Source organism: Raphanus sativus, chromosome 4 (assembly GCF_000801105.2).
Source record: "Raphanus sativus cultivar WK10039 chromosome 4, ASM80110v3, whole genome shotgun sequence".
Taxonomy (NCBI): domain Eukaryota; kingdom Viridiplantae; phylum Streptophyta; class Magnoliopsida; order Brassicales; family Brassicaceae; genus Raphanus; species Raphanus sativus.
This window is the reverse complement of record NC_079514.1, coordinates 37,280,493-37,299,631: the sequence shown is the minus strand read 5'-3', so window position 1 is coordinate 37,299,631 and position 19,139 is coordinate 37,280,493. Positions and strand designations below refer to the sequence as shown.

General features: G+C 30.5%; 4 protein-coding genes across 4 annotated transcripts; 2 read left to right on the top strand and 2 right to left on the bottom strand.

The window, feature by feature from the left end:
- Positions 1 to 5,285: 5,285 nt before the first annotated feature.
- LOC108849614 (nucleolin 1-like) lies at positions 5,286 to 6,667 on the top strand. The gene is made up of 5 exons (XM_018623192.2): positions 5,286 to 5,445; positions 5,545 to 5,685; positions 5,782 to 5,961; positions 6,044 to 6,345; positions 6,432 to 6,667. The coding sequence occupies exons 1-5, from the start codon at positions 5,360 to 5,362 to the stop codon at positions 6,503 to 6,505; spliced, it is 783 nt and encodes a 260-aa protein (XP_018478694.2). The 5' UTR covers positions 5,286 to 5,359; the 3' UTR covers positions 6,506 to 6,667.
- A 1,076-nt stretch (positions 6,668 to 7,743) lies between these two features.
- On the top strand, positions 7,744 to 11,388 carry LOC108849613 (protein trichome birefringence-like 40). Its single transcript, XM_018623191.2, is given in 5 exon segments — positions 7,744 to 8,153; positions 8,584 to 8,755; positions 10,384 to 10,559; positions 10,674 to 10,832; positions 10,968 to 11,388. Coding segments are annotated over 5 exon segments (1,101 nt in total). The 5' UTR covers positions 7,744 to 7,854; the 3' UTR covers positions 11,263 to 11,388.
- A 2,597-nt stretch (positions 11,389 to 13,985) lies between these two features.
- LOC108849612 (signaling peptide TAXIMIN 1) lies at positions 13,986 to 14,741 on the bottom strand. The gene is made up of 2 exons (XM_018623190.2): positions 14,502 to 14,741; positions 13,986 to 14,250 (listed from the first exon to the last, which is right to left on the bottom strand). The coding sequence occupies exons 1-2, from the start codon at positions 14,603 to 14,605 to the stop codon at positions 14,127 to 14,129; spliced, it is 228 nt and encodes a 75-aa protein (XP_018478692.1). The 5' UTR covers positions 14,606 to 14,741; the 3' UTR covers positions 13,986 to 14,126.
- A 3,427-nt stretch (positions 14,742 to 18,168) lies between these two features.
- LOC108853458 (CLAVATA3/ESR (CLE)-related protein 6-like) lies at positions 18,169 to 18,790 on the bottom strand. Its single transcript, XM_057007772.1, has one exon. It carries the CDS (start codon positions 18,686 to 18,688, stop codon positions 18,443 to 18,445), a length of 246 nt encoding a protein of 81 aa, XP_056863752.1. The 5' UTR covers positions 18,689 to 18,790; the 3' UTR covers positions 18,169 to 18,442.
- Positions 18,791 to 19,139: the final 349 nt, after the last annotated feature.

Below are 19,139 nucleotides of genomic sequence, written 5' to 3'. Positions count from 1 at the left end.
TTAGCTCTCTACGAATTCGTTTTGATTAGGTAGACCGTATCATTGAGACTCGCAATTAAAATATTCATAGTGTTGGAATTGAAAAAATTTGTAATGTTTTCTTATGTGTGTGTGGTTGCTTTACTTCTTGTTTAGTTTTAACACAAGGAGTTTGGAAGCATACATACATAGAAAAACTGACTTGGAAAAGCATTCATCTCACCAACCATTTGGTATCTCCTTCAATACTACACAAGGAGTTGGAAGCATACATACCTAGAAATACCGACTTGGAAAATCTTCCACATTTCAAACTGACCAACCACTTGGTACCTCCTTCAATACTACTAGACAGTGACTTCAAAACAAGAACTCAAATTTCATCAAACTTAGGACTCTTCGTGTATTTATGAAACTGAAAGGAATCCATTTTTCTTTTCAAGATTAGTTCAAAACTTACGCTACCTTTGAAATGAATTATCACTGAACTTCCGCTTAAAAACACCCAACACGTTGTCCGACTAACCGTACCACAAAAGATACAACAAAAAAACTCATAGTGGTTTGATCAGAAAACATGTAAAGACTCACTAGAGATCAAGAACTCTAAATTAGGGGTGGGCACTTCGGTTATTTTATCGGTTCGGTTCGGGTTCGGTTCGGTTTGGTTAATTCGGTCCAATAATTTATCCAACCAAAGTAAACCATAGTTAGTTCGGTTGGGATCGGTTTCGGTTCGGTTTGAACTCAGTTTGGTTTGAATTCGGTTCGGTTTTAAAATACAAACGCATGATCATAAAATCATCGTGTTGACGACTGTAAAAAAACTAAATTATGTTGACTAAATCCAATATAAAATAAAAAAAAACTTTTAGAAACACAAAACATTTATAAGAGCACAGTCAAATCAAAGTTAACTATAATAAATAGAAAATTAGAAAAACATCGTTAATAATGCCTCTACAGAATAAACTATGTAAACTAAATATAATGTAAAACTGAAACAAACTACAAAATGTTTATAAGAACACAATCAAACAAAGATTAACTAAAGTAAATAGAAAACTAAAAAAAAAATCCTTAATAAAGTTAACAATGACTTTAGTCTTAGGATTTTAGTATATTGCATATTGCTAATATGCACATTGGTTATGGATTCGGTTTAGTTTGGTTCGGTTCAACGTGGTTCGGTTCGGATCGGGTTCGGTTCGGTTGGTTCGGGTTGGGAAAATCTTAAACCTAACTGTTTGATAATAGACTTTGGTTCGGTTCGAATCGGTTTCGGTTCGGTTGGTTCGGTTCAATCGGTTCGGTTCGGTTTTTTTGCCCACCCCTACTCTAAATGAATGGGTTTCCTTGTTCAAAAAAAAGAATGGGTTTCCTTTGGTATATTAATAGAACGATCAAAATGGTATAGAAAACTAAATAGAATCATTAATTTGATTTACTACAAAGACGTAGATGAAAGAATAGTTTCAAGAAATCAAATAATATGTACAACATCTCTAATTAATTTATTTCAAATTTTAATAAAATAAAGAATGTCGTGTAAACTAAAAGCTGATAACTTAAAATATATCACTAAACTAAAATGATATATTTACCCTCAATATTTTCTGTCAAACAAAACACACTATTAAGTTAAATTAGTTTATTTTAAAATTTTTAAAAGATTAAATTTTATTGGCTAAACCAAAAAATCATGTTATATTCTTTACTTGATTAATATATACATGTTTTGGATCCAAACACTTACAAACTCTATTACAGTGCTATTTTTATTAAATAAAATGGTACTAGGTGATAATCCGTGTTTTGTAAGGGGTGAATAGACTAAAATAGATTATAACTTTTTGGTTTATAGTTATTGTAAAGGTAAAAATAAGGGTGATATATTTGATATGTTATAATGACAGACTGGACTAAATTATTATGTTTATAAAAGATTAATTACAATTTAAAAAAACTTGTGTTATTGTTTAGGAGTAATCAAAGTTTAGTTAGTAGAAGTAACTGCTTATATAAACTTAGTTATGATTTAAGATAAAACTAAAAATAGACAATCAAATAGAAGATTCTATAAGATAAAACAAAGCATAGAAAATATAATAATAAAATATGAAATGCAGAACTTATAAGAAAAAGTCTTTAAGAAAATAGAAAAACAACAACTGATATGAAAATAATCTTCAGAACTCCCCATTTGCAATCCTATAAAGTATAATAACAAAAAAAAATATAAACTTACCAAACTACATAGAAATATAAATCATAACTCTTTAAGCAAAATTTATTACCTTTTTTTGAAAGTATCAATTTCTGGAATATCATTGGGCTCAAACACAACTTTAGAAAACCCATCAATGTAAGTCAATTTCTTGAATTGACCTTATCATGAGAAATAAAATAATTTAAGCAAAATAAATAGATAATATCAACTCCACCGTTTTTAACAAAAAAAATATAACCTACTCTCCAATTAATTTGCCAAAACTGTAAAACACAGAGTACAACATTTGCATCTGTCGATTCCATAAATCTTGAAAAACAAGTGTAAGTGGTCTATAACAAGGGCGAATCCAGAAGAATTGTTTAGTGGGTGCATTATTGGTCATAAAAATAAATATGCATTAAGGAGGGCTCGAACATGGAATATTATGGGAGCACTTGCTGGTTTTTATCATTAGAACAACTGAAACTTTAGTAACCCCCTAAATCTTTTATAACAAAAAATATGTGGGTGCACGTGCCACCACACTCCTTAACGTGGCTTTGCCACTGATCCATAAGCAACACACTTATTGATGATGTTACTCTAAGTAAAAACTAGATCATGACCCGCTCGGACGGGTAGGTTTATTGTTTGCTTCACTAAATTTTAATCCACTTTTGAAATTATTTTAAATTATATAGTTTTGAGTTGTATAATACTTAAGGGGTGTATTGTATTGAGACTTTTAGGTGATTTGTATTAAATTGACAATTTTATTGTTATTCAAACATGAATTTCAAAAATTCATTTAAAATCCACTGTTATTAAACTTGATATTTCGTAAAGTATTTTAAAATCCACTGTTATTGAAAATATTTTAAGTTGTCGAGTTTTAAAATTTTCAGATGATTTTAGGGTGTTTGGGTGAAGTTTCTTAGTTAAAAAATATTAAAACCCAAATCTCATAGTTTTAGGTGATATTCTAGAGTAGTTTGACAAAAATCACCTAAATCTCTGCAACTTATTGAAATCATCTGAAACTTCATTAAAAATCAAATCACATCAAATGTTAAATTGAATAAGTGATTTTATTTGATTGGAACTGCATGTATTCAAAATTTTCTGAAGGTAGAATATAAATATAAACGTGTTAACGGTGAAAAAGCTGGTGATGATGGTTGGTGACGGTGAAAAAGCTTGTGAAAGAGAATCAGCTTTGAAGAATCGACATGATCGGTAAAGAAAACAAAACTATATTTCTTAATACATTGTCTTTGAGGCTTGAGATGTTCGTTCGTAAATGTTTTTATTTCCTGTCTTCACACCCTACAAAGCAGAAAAAAATGCATTAGATCAGTAATAGAAAATGGTTTATAAACACAAACTATAAACAATATTTACAGTTTCATCAGCAAGGATGCACTCTAATGTGTCTCCTCCATAAGGTGTGTTTTGTTTCCAACAATGAAGCACTTTAACTCGAATTCTCCAATTGGCTCTGAGAGGTTTTACACCATTAGTTAGAACTGGAGTGCTTGGTTTCGACATTGTGATTTTTGGGAGTTTTATTTTTAATGTGGAATGATGAATACGAAGACTACTATTTATGGACATATTTTAGTGGGATTGAAAAAATTAGGTGTAATAAATACAAAATATTGCGATTTAGTTGAAATATTGATTTTAGGTATAGTAGAATAAACTTGGAGAAGTGGTTTTTCATATTTGATTTTGACCGAGATTTTTTAATCTCCATATGTGATTGTAACAGAGATTTTATAGCAGAAGAATCAACTTGGAGAAAAAAAATTTATATAATCGATTTTTTGTAACTATAAGTTGATCCCAATTTTATTGAAACCATAATCTTTAAATAATAGAATAAACTTGGAGAAGGGGTTTTCCATATTTGATTATGACCAAGATTTTTAAATATCTATATTTGATATTTGATTGTAACAGAGATTTAGGGATAGAAAACTCAACTTGGGGAAAAGGTTTTTCTAAAATCGATATTTTTGTTACTATAGGTTGATATTTTTGTTATTCAAATAAGAATATACGGAAATATATTAAATTTAAAAAAGCACCTTCGATTTATTACAAATTAGAAAATCAAATGTTTTATTATATACAGTATCGTTGCTAACATATAATAAAAATAGAAATAGATGTCTAATGTGTAACGTATAATAAGATAGATAAATGTAAAACTTATAACGTAAAACTTATAATAAGATATATGTTATTAGTAAAGATAAACTATACAGTGCCCAATTTATCTTTACTAACACCAACTTAGTATTGAGTTTGTTATGAAACTATATATATATATATATTGTTGGACTCGCTATAATGACTCTCACGACCATGTCAGGTCGGTTGTGTCATTTTACGTAAAACTTATAATAAGATAGATATAATAAGATATATGGGTCAAATTATAATAAGATATATGGGTGTAAATGTTACGATGGGTGAAATGTAAGACATGCTATATTGAACTATTTTAGGAAATGTTTAAATGAAAGGTTAGGCTATTAATAATAATATGATGTCCAACTTAAAAATCCACCTAGAATAAGTTATAATGTTTCTGTTTTAATAGGATAGATAAAAAAAAATTCAGCACATATGATGTCTAGAAAAGTAAAAAAAGTTTATATTTATGGATGTCAAATACTTACTACATATCTACTATAAAAAAACAGATTATATGATCGATAAAACCATTGTTCCCTTCAATAGGTTTAGTCATATATTCTTCATGGAATTTTACTCCTACCACAGTCCCGTAAATATCTGATTCATATGAGAAGATCATTTATTTATTTTTAAAAAGGTCTCAGTGAAATATTTATAGATTTACAGTAACTTGGTTACTTTGTAATCAACACAAGATTTGAAAAAAGTTACAAAATGTAATACGAGACATAACAACAAAATAAATTGAAATTATAAATTTGTTTAACGTCCGTCATAAGCGCAGTTTTCGTTTCTTTTTTACATAAAAAGGGGGAATGAGAAAGACCGACCTATATGGCCCATACCAGAAGAATAAACGTCTATAAATATCTTCCTCCTCTCTTTTAAAGAAACTTTTAAATCCCTAAAACTGGAAAAATATTGTAAAGCGACAGCTTATAGGGTTATTTTTGCCTCTTCACCATGGACAAGGACGCTAGCGTGAGATCAGTGTTCGAGAGTGAGGCTGCTGGAGAGGAAATTGTCGAGAATAACAGATGCAAGCCCCAGTAATTAATTCTTTTTATTTATTTGTTGTTGGAGAAACTCTTTTATCTTTTTGTTTATGTGTTTAATTGTTAATTGTTGGTATCTTCGTGGGAATGTAGTACTGTGATTTCTGTGGAGGGATACGACACTAGTCTGCCTGAGGACGATATCAAGAGTGAATTGATTAATCACTTCAAATCATGTGGCGAAGTCTTTAATGTTATTCTTCGCGAAGACCCAGATAGCCCTAATCTCGACACGTTTGTGTCTCTCTGGATATATTTGTGTTGTGAATTTCTTGCAGCCAAAGCTAAAAAACAGTGTTTGTTTGTTTGTTTGTTTGTTTGTTTTAACAGACGTGCTTTGGTTATTCTTCTCGGAGAAGGCGCAGAAGAGAAGGCCTTGCAACTTAATGGAACTGACATTGGTGGATGGAAGGCTCTTGTTAAAGTTGAACCAGAGGAGGAGGAAGAAGACGAGGAGACACAGCGTTATGAATCCTTTCTGATTGACGAACTAACGAATGACCGCAGATTGTAAGTTGATTGCTTTTTTTTGGTCTAGTATCAATAAATTATATTGTATAGTTGTTGAATAACATATGCAAAATTACTGCAGTTGGTATGGCGTTACCGTTAGCGGATATAACACTTCCCTTCCTGCAGATGAAGTAAAGACTTGTTTGAAACAACACTTCTCTTCTTGTGGAGAGATCACCCATGTTTTTGTCTCTACTCTCGAAAAGATTACTAATATCTATTTTCACCAAGAAGAAGGAGAAGCTAGGGCGCTGCATCTTTCTGGAAGTGAAGTGGGAGGATTCAAAATAGATGTTGAGCGCGTAGCTACAATCTTTACTAACTGTCCCCCTCCCTTTCCCTCTCCCTCCGATGAAATTTATTTCGGCTACTGTATCCCAGGTACATTGAAAAATTTGTTTCTAATTGTTTCTTTGATTTCTAAGGTAAAAAACTCTCATGAATTCTTGTGTTTATTGTGTATGTAGCTCATATGATTGAGTTTTCCGGCGTGATCGAGGACAAGGTCGCTGCTTTTAAGAAGCAGAGGAGGTTGATCTAGAAATCTCTCTCCCTCTCTCTCTCAAGAAGCTCTAGCCCTTTTTCAGAAAAAAAAAGCTCTATCTTTGGTGTTTCTTTTTTTTTTCTATCTTTGGTGTTTGGTAATAAATAAATCGTTTGAGACTATACAATGCAACCTTGGGGCTTTCTTCCTTATGTTTAACTAGGTGTTTTGCCCATGATATATCAAAATGATCAAAATGTTTCATTGACAAGGTAAACATACATTCATATTCCTAGGATTGACTAATCTAGATTTTATGGTTTAGAGTTAAGCGGTGAGGTTTTGAGATTGAAGTTTAAAATTTTACAAAATAAAATAAATATTAAAAACTGAAAACAATTAAAAAAAATAGTTTAAAAAATCATTTTAAACTTTAGAAAGATTTTTTTTTAAAATAAAACAAATTTTTGAAAACTAAGTTTCAAAAACATATATAAAAATTTGAATTTGAAAACATATAATTTGAAACTATAACTTTTTATTATTTTATCATTATTTTTTTTGCATTTATATATAGGGTATAAGAGTCTTTTAACTATTAAATGAAATATTTTGGTCATTTTTTTCTTGAAGTATTCTTTTGTGGCAAAAAATTGAAAATGATCTTCTTTTTTTGACAACATTTGAAAATGATCTATTTAGAGAATTGCTCTATTTATTGTATATTTAGTATAAATGTTTTTAGAGAAAAAGACCAAGATAGCGTTAAAACAAGTTTTTGTTACAAAATAGCATTACAAGAAGGAAAATGACCAATTTTTTTTATTGAAGAATAAATATGCATTTATAACCATTGGGTTAATTAATTTAAAACTTAGGGTTTAGAGTTAAATGGTGGAGTTTTAGGAATGTGTTCAAATATTCAAAAACAAAAAATAAATATTAAAATTTTCAAAACAAATATGTGTTATTTTGGTCATTTTATTTTTTTGAGTGATATTTTTATAACAAAAATTTAAAAAGTGATATTTGAGAGAACTGTCCAATTTTTTATTTGGCTAAAAATACAGTTTTGGTTTGGTTTGGTATTAGCTAGAACGTAATTAACTAGCTGGCAAAAAAACGTTTGGTTCAGTTTCAATTAATCTATTTCGGATAAATTTATTTTGACACCAATTTTATCAGCTCTTAAAGCTTATCTTAAGCCTAATGATCGTCTACCACTGAAATAAATGTAAAACATGTATATGTACACAAAAATGAAACAAGAAAGGTAAAGAAGAAGTTTCAAAAAAAAAAAGGTAAAGAAGAAATCCATTGTAGATATAAAGACTTTTTTTAATCTATAAAAAGCTTGAGGCTTGGAGAATAAGTTAATCATTCCTTCTTGGTGACCCAAAAGTAAAATGGAACTCTGTTTCCAAACCATGTTAGCCTCTCTGTTTCTCATACTTCTCTCTTCGCTTCCTGAACTATTAGCACAACCTCAACAACATTTCTTGGGACAAAACAACACAACGGTTTTAACCGGAGAGAGGTCATGCAATTGGTTTAGAGGCAAATGGGTCTATGATTCTTCATATCCTCTATATAGTCCTTTTTCTTGTCCTTTCCTCGACCCTGAGTTCAATTGCCAGAAAACGGGTCGACCCGACACTAGCTATCAACACTTCCGATGGCAACCTTTCTCATGTGCTCTTCCCAGGTACTTTGCACATTTATTTAGCTATAAAAAATTTTAACTAGTTTGAAGGGAAACTAAGGTTTCGATGGTTTTAAACGCTAGGTTTGTGTTTGCATTTAAAGTATAACACATTCTTTGTCTTAATTTGTATAGTTTTGTAATATGTAAAGACAAACGTTTGCTCTTGCTTACGTTCAGAACTGACAAATGAGTATTGTTTAAGATGGTATAGATTATGATGAGTTCATTTGAAAAGCAAAAGAATACACATTACATATAAACGCAAACGAAAAAAGCTATATAATATATTGGTTTGCAGTCGCCGGGTGAAATAAGTATTAGCCAAAAATATGTGTAGTGAAAAATGAAACAAGCGTCAGTGAAGTTTGTAAGACAATTTTTCCGTATTGGATAAATTAGCAATTACATTAGGAATGAAACGAATTTACAGATTTGATGGGGTGAACTTTTTGAGGAGAATGAGAGGGAAGAAGATAATGATGGTTGGTGACTCACTGAGTCTTAATATGTTCGAATCGTTGGCATGTTTGATTCATGCATCTCTCCCTGATGCTAAGTACACTCTCCGTCGAGGACAGCCTCTCACTTCTCTCACTTTCCAGGTTTTTTTCTCTCTTCATTTTCTTGTTCTCTTATTTATTAATAGAACTACTTTTGATTCTCTGATATATTTATTTGCTCATTCTTCCATGATTTTACAAAAGATTCTAGCTTTATCAAGTGAACACTGAACACCACTAGAAAGTAGAACCCTACTTAAATTATTAATTTGTAGAAAATAATTGTTGATAGCTACAGTCATCGCCTAATGTACTGCGTTTATTTGGTAGTGATTTTATCGTCAATCAGAAATTATCGAAATCTACATATTTCTAATGAAAACAGTGACATAATTATTTAATTAATTTTAAAATTATTGACTAAAGATAAATGATTACGTATCATACATGGAAATATTCATCGATCGTTCCTAAACATCAGTTATTTGGTAAACCATATAAAAGCTTGACTAAAGTATTGTTCAAAACATTCTTTTAGCTAATTGTTATCGAGTAAATTAGTTCCGTTTTGGGGTGAGCAATTATGAGATATGATTACGGAAAACTCCACTTTGATGTTGAAAAAGAGTTCATGCAACGTCACCATCTGCAATTTATTTTCTTACAATGTTAAAAAATCCTAAACTTTCGCAAACTGTAAGGATATTAAATTCGTGCCCAAGACATAGGAGACGAGAGAACTGAAATATGGACCACTTTGAAATGTCTTACGAGTTATTAGTCAAGCTTTCTAAGAGTCTTCTCAATAGAGCCAAACATATATAAACGACATATTATATCATTAAGACACAATGTTCAAAATGATTTTGATAACCACTTATTTCAATGTCTTCTTTCTTCATTGTCGTTTTCTAATCACCACAATTTATGCTAAATTAATAAGTGGGTCTTCGCAAATTTAATTAATTATTTTTACTCAATATTAATTATTTTGGGGGATCTCCACATATTTTACATCTACACAGCCCTTTTTTTTTTCTTTACATCTACACAACACAGCTGCTCTTTTTAACATCTAAACAGTTAACAATGAAACGTCTGTCTCCATTTGGGTCTGACTTCAATCCCTAGCTTCTTCATTAGGTTTACGTGTCTTTTTCTCTGTTTGGCTAACTATTAGAGAGAATAGGTATCCAAATGTTTTAGGAGGGATATTTCAGGTTTACACAATATGCTTGGTAGTGTATTTTTTTATTTTTCAATATCAATGTTGCTGGGAATTATTATATATACTGTACACAGAAGTATCAAGTTATTTAACACCAAAAAGAATATCAAGTTCTTTTCCTATGAATACCGCATTCATAGGAAAATATCAATTTCTTTTCCTATGAATGCCGCATTCAATTTTTTGAACATAAAGGTTTGACATGCTTACAAAAAACAAAAAACCATGATAGTATAAATTGTGTGGGTACTACTAGTTCTGTGTCAACCTAAATTATATAAATGACGGAATAGTAAAAAAGCTAACTTATGTATACATAATATTGGTCAATTTGCTACAGTTAATTAATCTAGAAAAACACAATATATTTGACATAATAACTTTTCTAACAAGCAAAGAATAACAAGTATTGAAGAACTCCATTTTATGTATAAATAACCTAATTTCATTTGATGTAACAATCTTGTATTGTCACTGACTATATAAAACTTAAATTTGGCAGGATTATGGAGTGACAATACTTCTGTACAGAACACAGTTTCTAGTAGACCTGGTTCAAGAAAAAGCAGGACGAGTGCTTGTGCTTGACTCCATCAAACAAGGCAATGCTTGGCTTGGCATGGACGTTCTGATCTTTAACTCTTGGCATTGGTGGACTCACACCGACGGAATCCAGCCGTACGATCACATTAACTAGCCTTAAACCCTCACTTTTTCTCTCTCTTTTTGACATAGTTCTTCAGGTGTTTTATATACATACTTGTTAGTTAGATGTTCAATAATGGTTGGTAGGTGGGATTATATGAGGGAAGGAAACAAATTGTACAAAGACATGAACAGGCTTGTGGCTTTCTACAAAGGACTGAACACATGGGCTCGTTGGATTAACTACAACATTGACCCTTAACGCACTCAAGTCTTCTTTCAAGGCGTTTCTCCTGTCCATTACGAGTAAGTTCTAATATCTTTTCTCTCACAACTCCTTCCGTTTAAGATTAGACTCAAAATAATATAGTTTTGAATTCAAAGCCGATGAATTTTACCATATACATTTTCAAAACATTAACTGCATGCGTTCCAAAACAGTGGAAGAGAGTGGAACGAACCACTGAAGTCGTGCAAGGGCCAAACACAGCCGTTCGTGGGACAAAGATATCCAGGAGGATTGCCCTTAGGTTGGGTCGTGGTTAACAAAGTGTTGAGCCGAATCAAGAAACCGGTCCGCCTTCTTGATCTCACAACTCTCTCGCAGTATCGCAAAGACGCGCACCCAAGTCTCTACAATGGCATCACAAAGGGTCTAGACTGTAGTCATTGGTGTCTCCCTGGTCTCCCTGACACTTGGAACCTACTTCTATACGCATCACTTATTACTTCATAGTTCTCGTTTTGCATATTGATTTGTCCTACCATTTTATGAATAATTTGCAACATTCTTGAAATTGTGATTTGAGATTCTTCCCTTGTTAATTTAATCTTTCAATGTAATTAACATTATCATCTGTTACAGTATGGGCTCATTTTCATATCATATACAAGCCCATTATAACGTGGTATACACACTAAAAAGTGGCCGTCTTCCTTTATCAACATTCCTATCTGTTTTGGTTTTTATTAATTCTCTTCCCATTAGTTCTGCTCTGTTTTGATTCTAAGTTTCAAGGGGAGCTCAAAGGTAACCAGAACTGTACAAAAGTGAATTTAGCATCACTTTAACAAGTCCATAGCTTGGGAGCAGTTATATGGATTCTATCAGCCACAGGCTTTCTCCATAATACAAATGGCCTAAGATCTCAATGACGATATTTCAAAGGAGGAAGTAAAAGAACTATAATAAATACTAGAGATCGACCCGCACGCCCGTGCGGGTTTTAAGTTTTATTTTTTATAAATTGATATTTTGTTTATCATGATTAGTATTATATTTTATATGTGTCATAATATAATTAATTGTATAGATATTTTAATATTTTTAGGTTTCAATATATCATAATCGAACCCAAATCAAATAGGATAATATGATTATTTTTGGTTATCTGGTTATTTTTAGGTTTTCGCAGAGGTGTATTTTTCAAAAATATGTCACTATTTTTCTTTCATGTCAATATTAGAGCTGGAAAAAAAATCCAGATCTGAAGAACCGAATCGATTCCAATCCGAAAGAGTAGTATTAAATCCGAACCAAAATTGATTAAATATCTAAATTATTCAATGATATATAAAGAACAAAAATCGAATCTGATCCGAACCAAAGTATTTCGGATTTCCAAATGTCTCCGAAAAAGATTTATATACTTATACATATTAATTATTTTTAGATTTATGTATATAAAACATCCAGAATACATATGGTACTTTTTAGCTGGTTTAAATACTTGAAAATATATACAAATAGTCAAAAATAAATATTTAAAATAGTTATAATATAATCAAAACATCAAAAATATTTAAAATAATTATTGATTATCAATCCAAATATTAAAATCAAACCAATTTATATGTTAAGTTTATGTATTCTAACATATTTATTCAAATTTATATGTAATATATTATTTTGTTTATAGACTTTGAAAAATTTAAAGTATATAATGAATTTTAAAAAAATAGATAGGTTATCTGAACCCAACCCGAACCTGTAAAGATCCGAATATAATTTCGAACCGAAATTGAAAAATATCTGAATGAGCTACAATATTTGACCCTGGAAATCTGAAACCCAAACAGATCTAAACCGAACCCGAATGAATATCCAAAAGCCCACTCCTAGTCACTATTATATATCATATATAATAGTGACTAAACAAACCGACTGGTTTGTACTCAGCAATTCTCAATGTAATACATAATGTTCGGTTTTGAAAGATTCTTAAAGTTACAAAATTATTGACATATATTAGTTTTTGGTTTTTAGGTTACTCATATTTGAATTTGGTAATGGATTATACGAACTCTTTTTACAGTTTCGTTTTAAATGATTTCATGTGTATAGTAAGTTTGTGGTTATGTGAAATATGAATATGAGTCTAATTTTATGTTTATAGATTACTTAGATCATTAGAGATGGTTAGACGAAGGCAATTAGGTCCAGTTATAAACAAAACGTAGACCCATTATATTATTGTCTAAAAATGAAATGGGCTTTTCTAAGGCTTGCGTGAAATGAGTTGAATCATTTCTATACTTTTTAGCTGGTTTAAATACTTGAAAATATATACAAATAGTCAAAAATAAATATTTAAAATAGTTATAATATAATCAAAACATCAAAAATATTTAAAATAATTATTGATTATCAATCCAAATATTAAAATCAAACCAATTTATATGTTAAGTTTATGTATTCTAACATATTTATTCAAATTTATATGTAATATATTATTTTGTTTATAGACTTTGAAAAATTTAAAGTATATAATGAATTTTAAAAAAATAGATAGGTTATCTGAACCCAACCCGAACCTGTAAAGATCCGAATATAATTTCGAACCGAAATTGAAAAATATCTGAATGAGCTACAATATTTGACCCTGGAAATCTGAAACCCAAACAGATCTAAACTGAACCCGAATGAATATCCAAAAGCCCACTCCTAGTCACTATTATATATCATATATAATAGTGACTAAACAAACCGACTGGTTTGTACTCAGCAATTCTCAATGTAATACATAATGTTCGGTTTTGAAAGATTCTTAAAGTTACAAAATTATTGACATATATTAGTTTTTGGTTTTTAGGTTACTCATATTTGAATTTGGTAATGGATTATACGAACTCTTTTTACAGTTTCGTTTTAAATGATTTCATGTGTATAGTAAGTTTGTGGTTATGTGAAATATGAATATGAGTCTAATTTTATGTTTATAGATTACTTAGATCATTAGAGATGGTTAGACGAAGGCAATTAGGTCCAGTTATAAACAAAACGTAGACCCATTATATTATTGTCTAAAAATGAAATGGGCTTTTCTAAGGCTTGCGTGAAATGAGTTGAATCATTTCTAAAATTCCTTTAATTAATACCAGTGGCAATCAACCGTAAATATTAAGATAAAGTGAGGGTTAGTTCTCCTTTGTACTTCACTTTTAATAAGATAGATGAACTGCAATAAAATGTTGTTACTTATTCTCAAACAAAAACAAATACAATAAAGCAAAAAAAAAGCAATAAATAAAGATAAAGAGTCTGTGACTACTACAAGTAGATTGATTATTCATGTACATTGAGGAAGCAGTAGAAGAAGATCAACAAGGTATTGTGGAAGTGAACCACTCCATAACATGAATCGGGGCTTTGATCAACCCTAACGCCATCTCCACCAGTATCGTCACGCATAAGCAACACGGACATATGCACGACAACAACAATCTGCAGCGATCACAAACAAACAAAGAATCAGAACCTGACTGATTACTGATCATCCAAAGTTCCAATTTCGAATTTCAATTATAAGAAAAAATCGTAAAAAAAAATCTAAGCAGAGCATCATCATCAACATAGATTCCCGAAAAACGAATCTTCGCTGGCTTAGAGCAATAATTTGCTTACAAAATCATAACGAAACTATCACTAGGAGTAGAAATTGAAATTAGAGAAGAGGGAAAAAATCGATCACTGACCCGACGATCCAGATGATGACACCGACGATGGAGAGAAGGAGAGATAAGAAGGCGAAAGGGAGTCCTAAGAGGAAACCGAGAGGACGGCAGTCTTCGGCGCACATGGTGGCTCTCAGGAGAGCTTTCTGTTACAGTCGCGATGAGTCGTCGTTTTTTTTATTATGCAGAGGAAGAAGAAGGAAACTAATAAAGAGAGACCCGTGTTCGGTGCAGCTAACGCGTTAATTTTTTATATTTGGTAATATAAAATCTTCTAATAAATGTTTGTACCAAATACTTATGGAGACCAAATAATAATACATTAAAGACCATTCCAATATATTACTACTACAAATGTTGAAGGTCCTAGTTTTTTATTTTCTTTCTAAGAATATCTTATTGACATATTTATTCATGTTATATATGCGAAGATTTTTTTAATACATATAAGATCTCCATTCATTACCAGAAAAACTAAGATTTTATTGATTCTTAGAGAAATCAAAATCAATTGATAAATTATATTTAAGGACATCTATATATATCATATAAATGAGAATATTATATCGTTTTATTAACTACAATCTTATGCATTTAGATACACAGACTATTTTATGAAAAATCTTTGGAATCACAAATTTATCTCCATATCTACAGAATAAAGGTCAAACCTAACATATTATACCCAATCTGCAATATAACTTTGATTTATATACAATATGTAGGATATGTGTATTTTTCAACTGAGCGTTTGAGAAAACATATTTCATCCATAAGTAATGTCTTTCATAAGAAAGTAGTGATCCTTTTATATTAAATGATCTTTATATCTATTAGAAAAAGGTTTATTTGTGTGCACATTATATTTTAATTGGTATGTGTAAATACGTAAATATCAATATAGAAAATATACAAAAGTATTAGATCATATTCCAGATTCTTTTTTTTTTAAAAAGCAAAAGATTTATGATGTTCAGTTAAAAAAAAAGATTTATGATGTTTTATATTAATTAATTAATTTAAAATTATGTATGATGTATCCACACGTTTACGTTAGGTGTAATAATAGTCTAATTTAAGACAATAGTTTGCTTTGTCCTGACGCTTCTACCAAAAAGGAAATAAAGAAGCTGTACGCGACGGAACAATATAAATACTGTACTCTGAAAACGTTGGTCCCCCTTACGATATGCAACACAATATAGAATTTATGAGATAGATATATGAACAAAAAGGAAGATGATTGTTGGAAGTTGGATTTGATCTCTATGAGCCTGACTGGTTCAAACGCAGCGGTTGCGGTTGCGGGTGTGGGAGTTTGCGGATACGGGTGGTTGCGGTTTCAAGCGTTATATGGCATTTTGTATGACTCGAGTAACGTTTAAAAATTGTTGCGTTTGCGGGATGTTTGTGACTGGTTGATTATGAGATATTGTAGCGGTTTAATAATAAATTATCAATATAAACATATTATAACATTATAAAAATATAAAAAATAAAATATTGTAATAAAATATAATAATTGTTAATATAATATTATTAATAATAATATTAAGTTTATTTTTTTAATTTTTAAGTAGTTGAAAGTTATATTTTTAATATATTTTTATGAAGATTTATATTAAAACTTTTAAAGAATGTTTTATTTCTTTTTTATATATGTATATCTTTATATATGTATGTATATTAACTTTTAAAAATTATGATGAATAGCTACTTTAAAGTTTTTATAAAAAATACTATATTGTTTGTGAATTTAAATTAATATATAAAATGTGTATATGTTTTTATTTATAATATTTTCCTTTTTAATTTTAAATATTAAATTTTAAAATATTTAGAAAAAAATAGTTTAATATTTTTTTATCCAACCGCAACCGCCCGCAACCGCAAACGTTAGCTGGAACCAGCTTTTGATTTTAAGAGGTTCGGAGCGGTTTAAAGCGATTTCTAGTGGTTTGTATGATTATTTTGAAATGCTGTTGACCGCTACCAACCGCAAAAGCTGCGTTTGCGGGTGGTAGCGGGAAAACCAGTCAACCCCTATATAACACAATGCAACGGGTGATTGGTTGGATTATAGCTAATGGCTTTAGTTTTAATTTTTATCTACAATCATTTAAATTATCAATCATGTTTTAACTGGTTTTTAAAGTTAAAATCAATAAAATAAAATAAATGGATATAGAAATCTTATTTTCTAATGCAAATATATATTGATGTAGAAGTATATTTCATTTTCTAAATATTACTGTAAGAATATATTTCATTTAAAAAAAATTATTTAATTTCTACAGCTACACAAAATTCTATAACAAAATTCCTACAGCTACAATCTAACTAATGGCTCCAATGTTGCGCAAGACAGCCTGAGCTAGAACAGTTGATTCTAAAAGTACTGACTAGCTAGTGCCTAGTGAGTATTGTTGTTGTGGGCTATTATTAAAGTAGGTTTACTATTGGATAAACAATCATGTTGCTCTACAAGAGAGTAAACAAGGCCCATTTATCCTTTCAAGTGCTTTTAATCTCGAGAATGGCAAAGTATCAGGCCCATTTGTTGATGAGAATGATAATTTCCAAATTGCTATTTCATGTGGGAATCATATCTTCCAATACTTCATAAAATACCAAGATTTCAAACAACTACGCCATGTTTATATCCATATCCAAAATGGTTTCAATCCTTCTGCCATAAAAAATGGAATTTATTTATCCAAATATTCACCAATACTAAATAGTTTTTAAATAAAATCAAGAACATGCATATCTATTATGTAAACTTTCACTTACAAGTCCTAAATCATTTTAGTTGACAAAAAGTTCTAAATCATTTTCTTAATCTAGTCAAGAGACAGACTGTTTTTTTTTTTAATTTTTTTTTCAACAACTTATTGCTCTTGTCGTCATAGTGTCATAAATAGGTCAACAATATTAATCTATATGGTTTCAACGGGTGAAAGTAAGTTCCTCGACTAATATGAGAATACCAAGTCTAGAATATTATTAACTGATAAATAAGTACATTCGAATGAAGTCAATCGATTGCATATGAGTAGACATATGTGCGCGAGAAGAATCATTTTGTTGGAGAATATGTTCATTTGTATTGCCATTTGTCAAGTTCATGGTTTTAAAATTTTGAATCTCTCAACATTTCTAACAATGTACTTAATGTCGGCGAAACTCTATTTTTGTAAGAGTGCAACAAAGCGTTTCTACAACTTCGTAGTTTTGTTTATTATCAGTCACTTTATATATAGTTAAAATCTGTAGTTGATAACCACATTTCTTAAGCAAACCTCGTCGAACTTTAAAATATGTAGTCGCCAAATAAATTTCACATATGCGAAATGAAAGATCCACCCAGTACGTAAAACTCGAGTCTCGACATTAGAGAGTAGGGAATTAACAGAATACAAGCCGCTTATTACATGCTTTTATTCTCTTCTAAAGTCACATAAATAAAACGAATATATATTAGATATATGATTTTCCGGAGTATATCTTGAATCATGTCTATTGAATTTATCTTTTATAAAACCTAAATGAATAGTTTGGCCATCGAATCTCTATAAGTAATCGTTTTGATCATATGTATATGGAACTGCTAATTTCAATTACTATATTCTATTAATTCTCTACCTTCACTTTTTTTTTTGTTTCCTTATAAATGAAAAAGTAAAACTCAAACCGGGGAATATTATTTAGAAGCCAATTGCTGTTACATAAAAGGTAACTCATCCTGCTCATTGGAGACACACGAAAACATACAGAGAAAAAGTTTGATGTATTAAGACAAGGAGGTACAAGAACACCAAAACCTTGATACAACAAAATTGTACGTAAGATTTATGAAGGGGAAAAAGAGAGAGAGAAAAAAGCATATAAATGACCTGCATAGATCAGTCACAATTATTGTGTTTGGATCTCGGGTCAAGTAAAATATCCGTAAAGATCATTCAATGGTGCTGCGGGTCAGGTCCTCCCGGTGAAACCCTTTCCGAATCCACTAAAAACCTCCTTTCATTATATCCTTTGAACTTGGAGAGATCAAACCCGAGCTCACGTAGGAGAACCTGACTATTCATAATGCCCATGTTTGCAACTCTATCTGCATTGAGGATTCGAGCATGAGTACTCAAGATTGGTGATGAAAATATTATTAGGAGTATGATAAGAGCTTGTTTAGGGAATAAATTCTCCATAGCAGGGGATTGGTGAGAAGAAAGGTAACTCGTGGGGAGGGGTTGTTTGGGATCGAGAAACAGAGAGCGAGAGATGCAAAATGGGACGAAGTTGAGAGAGAGTGTGATGACTTGTATGCGATGATATATTCTATTTATAGATCACAAGATCTAACGAACATGTTAAGAATTGAGTCGTTTGGCTCAGTGGAGAGAACATGATGGGATCCACAACAAAAATGAAAGGCAAATCCGACTCATATATTAGGATTATAAAACTTATGCACGTACACACAAAAGCAATATATATGACATGGGTAATTCAACTGATCCAGCGATCGAAACTCTCAGGTGAAAATCTTTATTTCATGGATATTACGAATTTACTTTACATGTATATGGTTGATTAATGATTAAAAACGTTCGATGTTAGGTTTATGTGGATAAATATAAAAGTGTCAATTAACCCAAA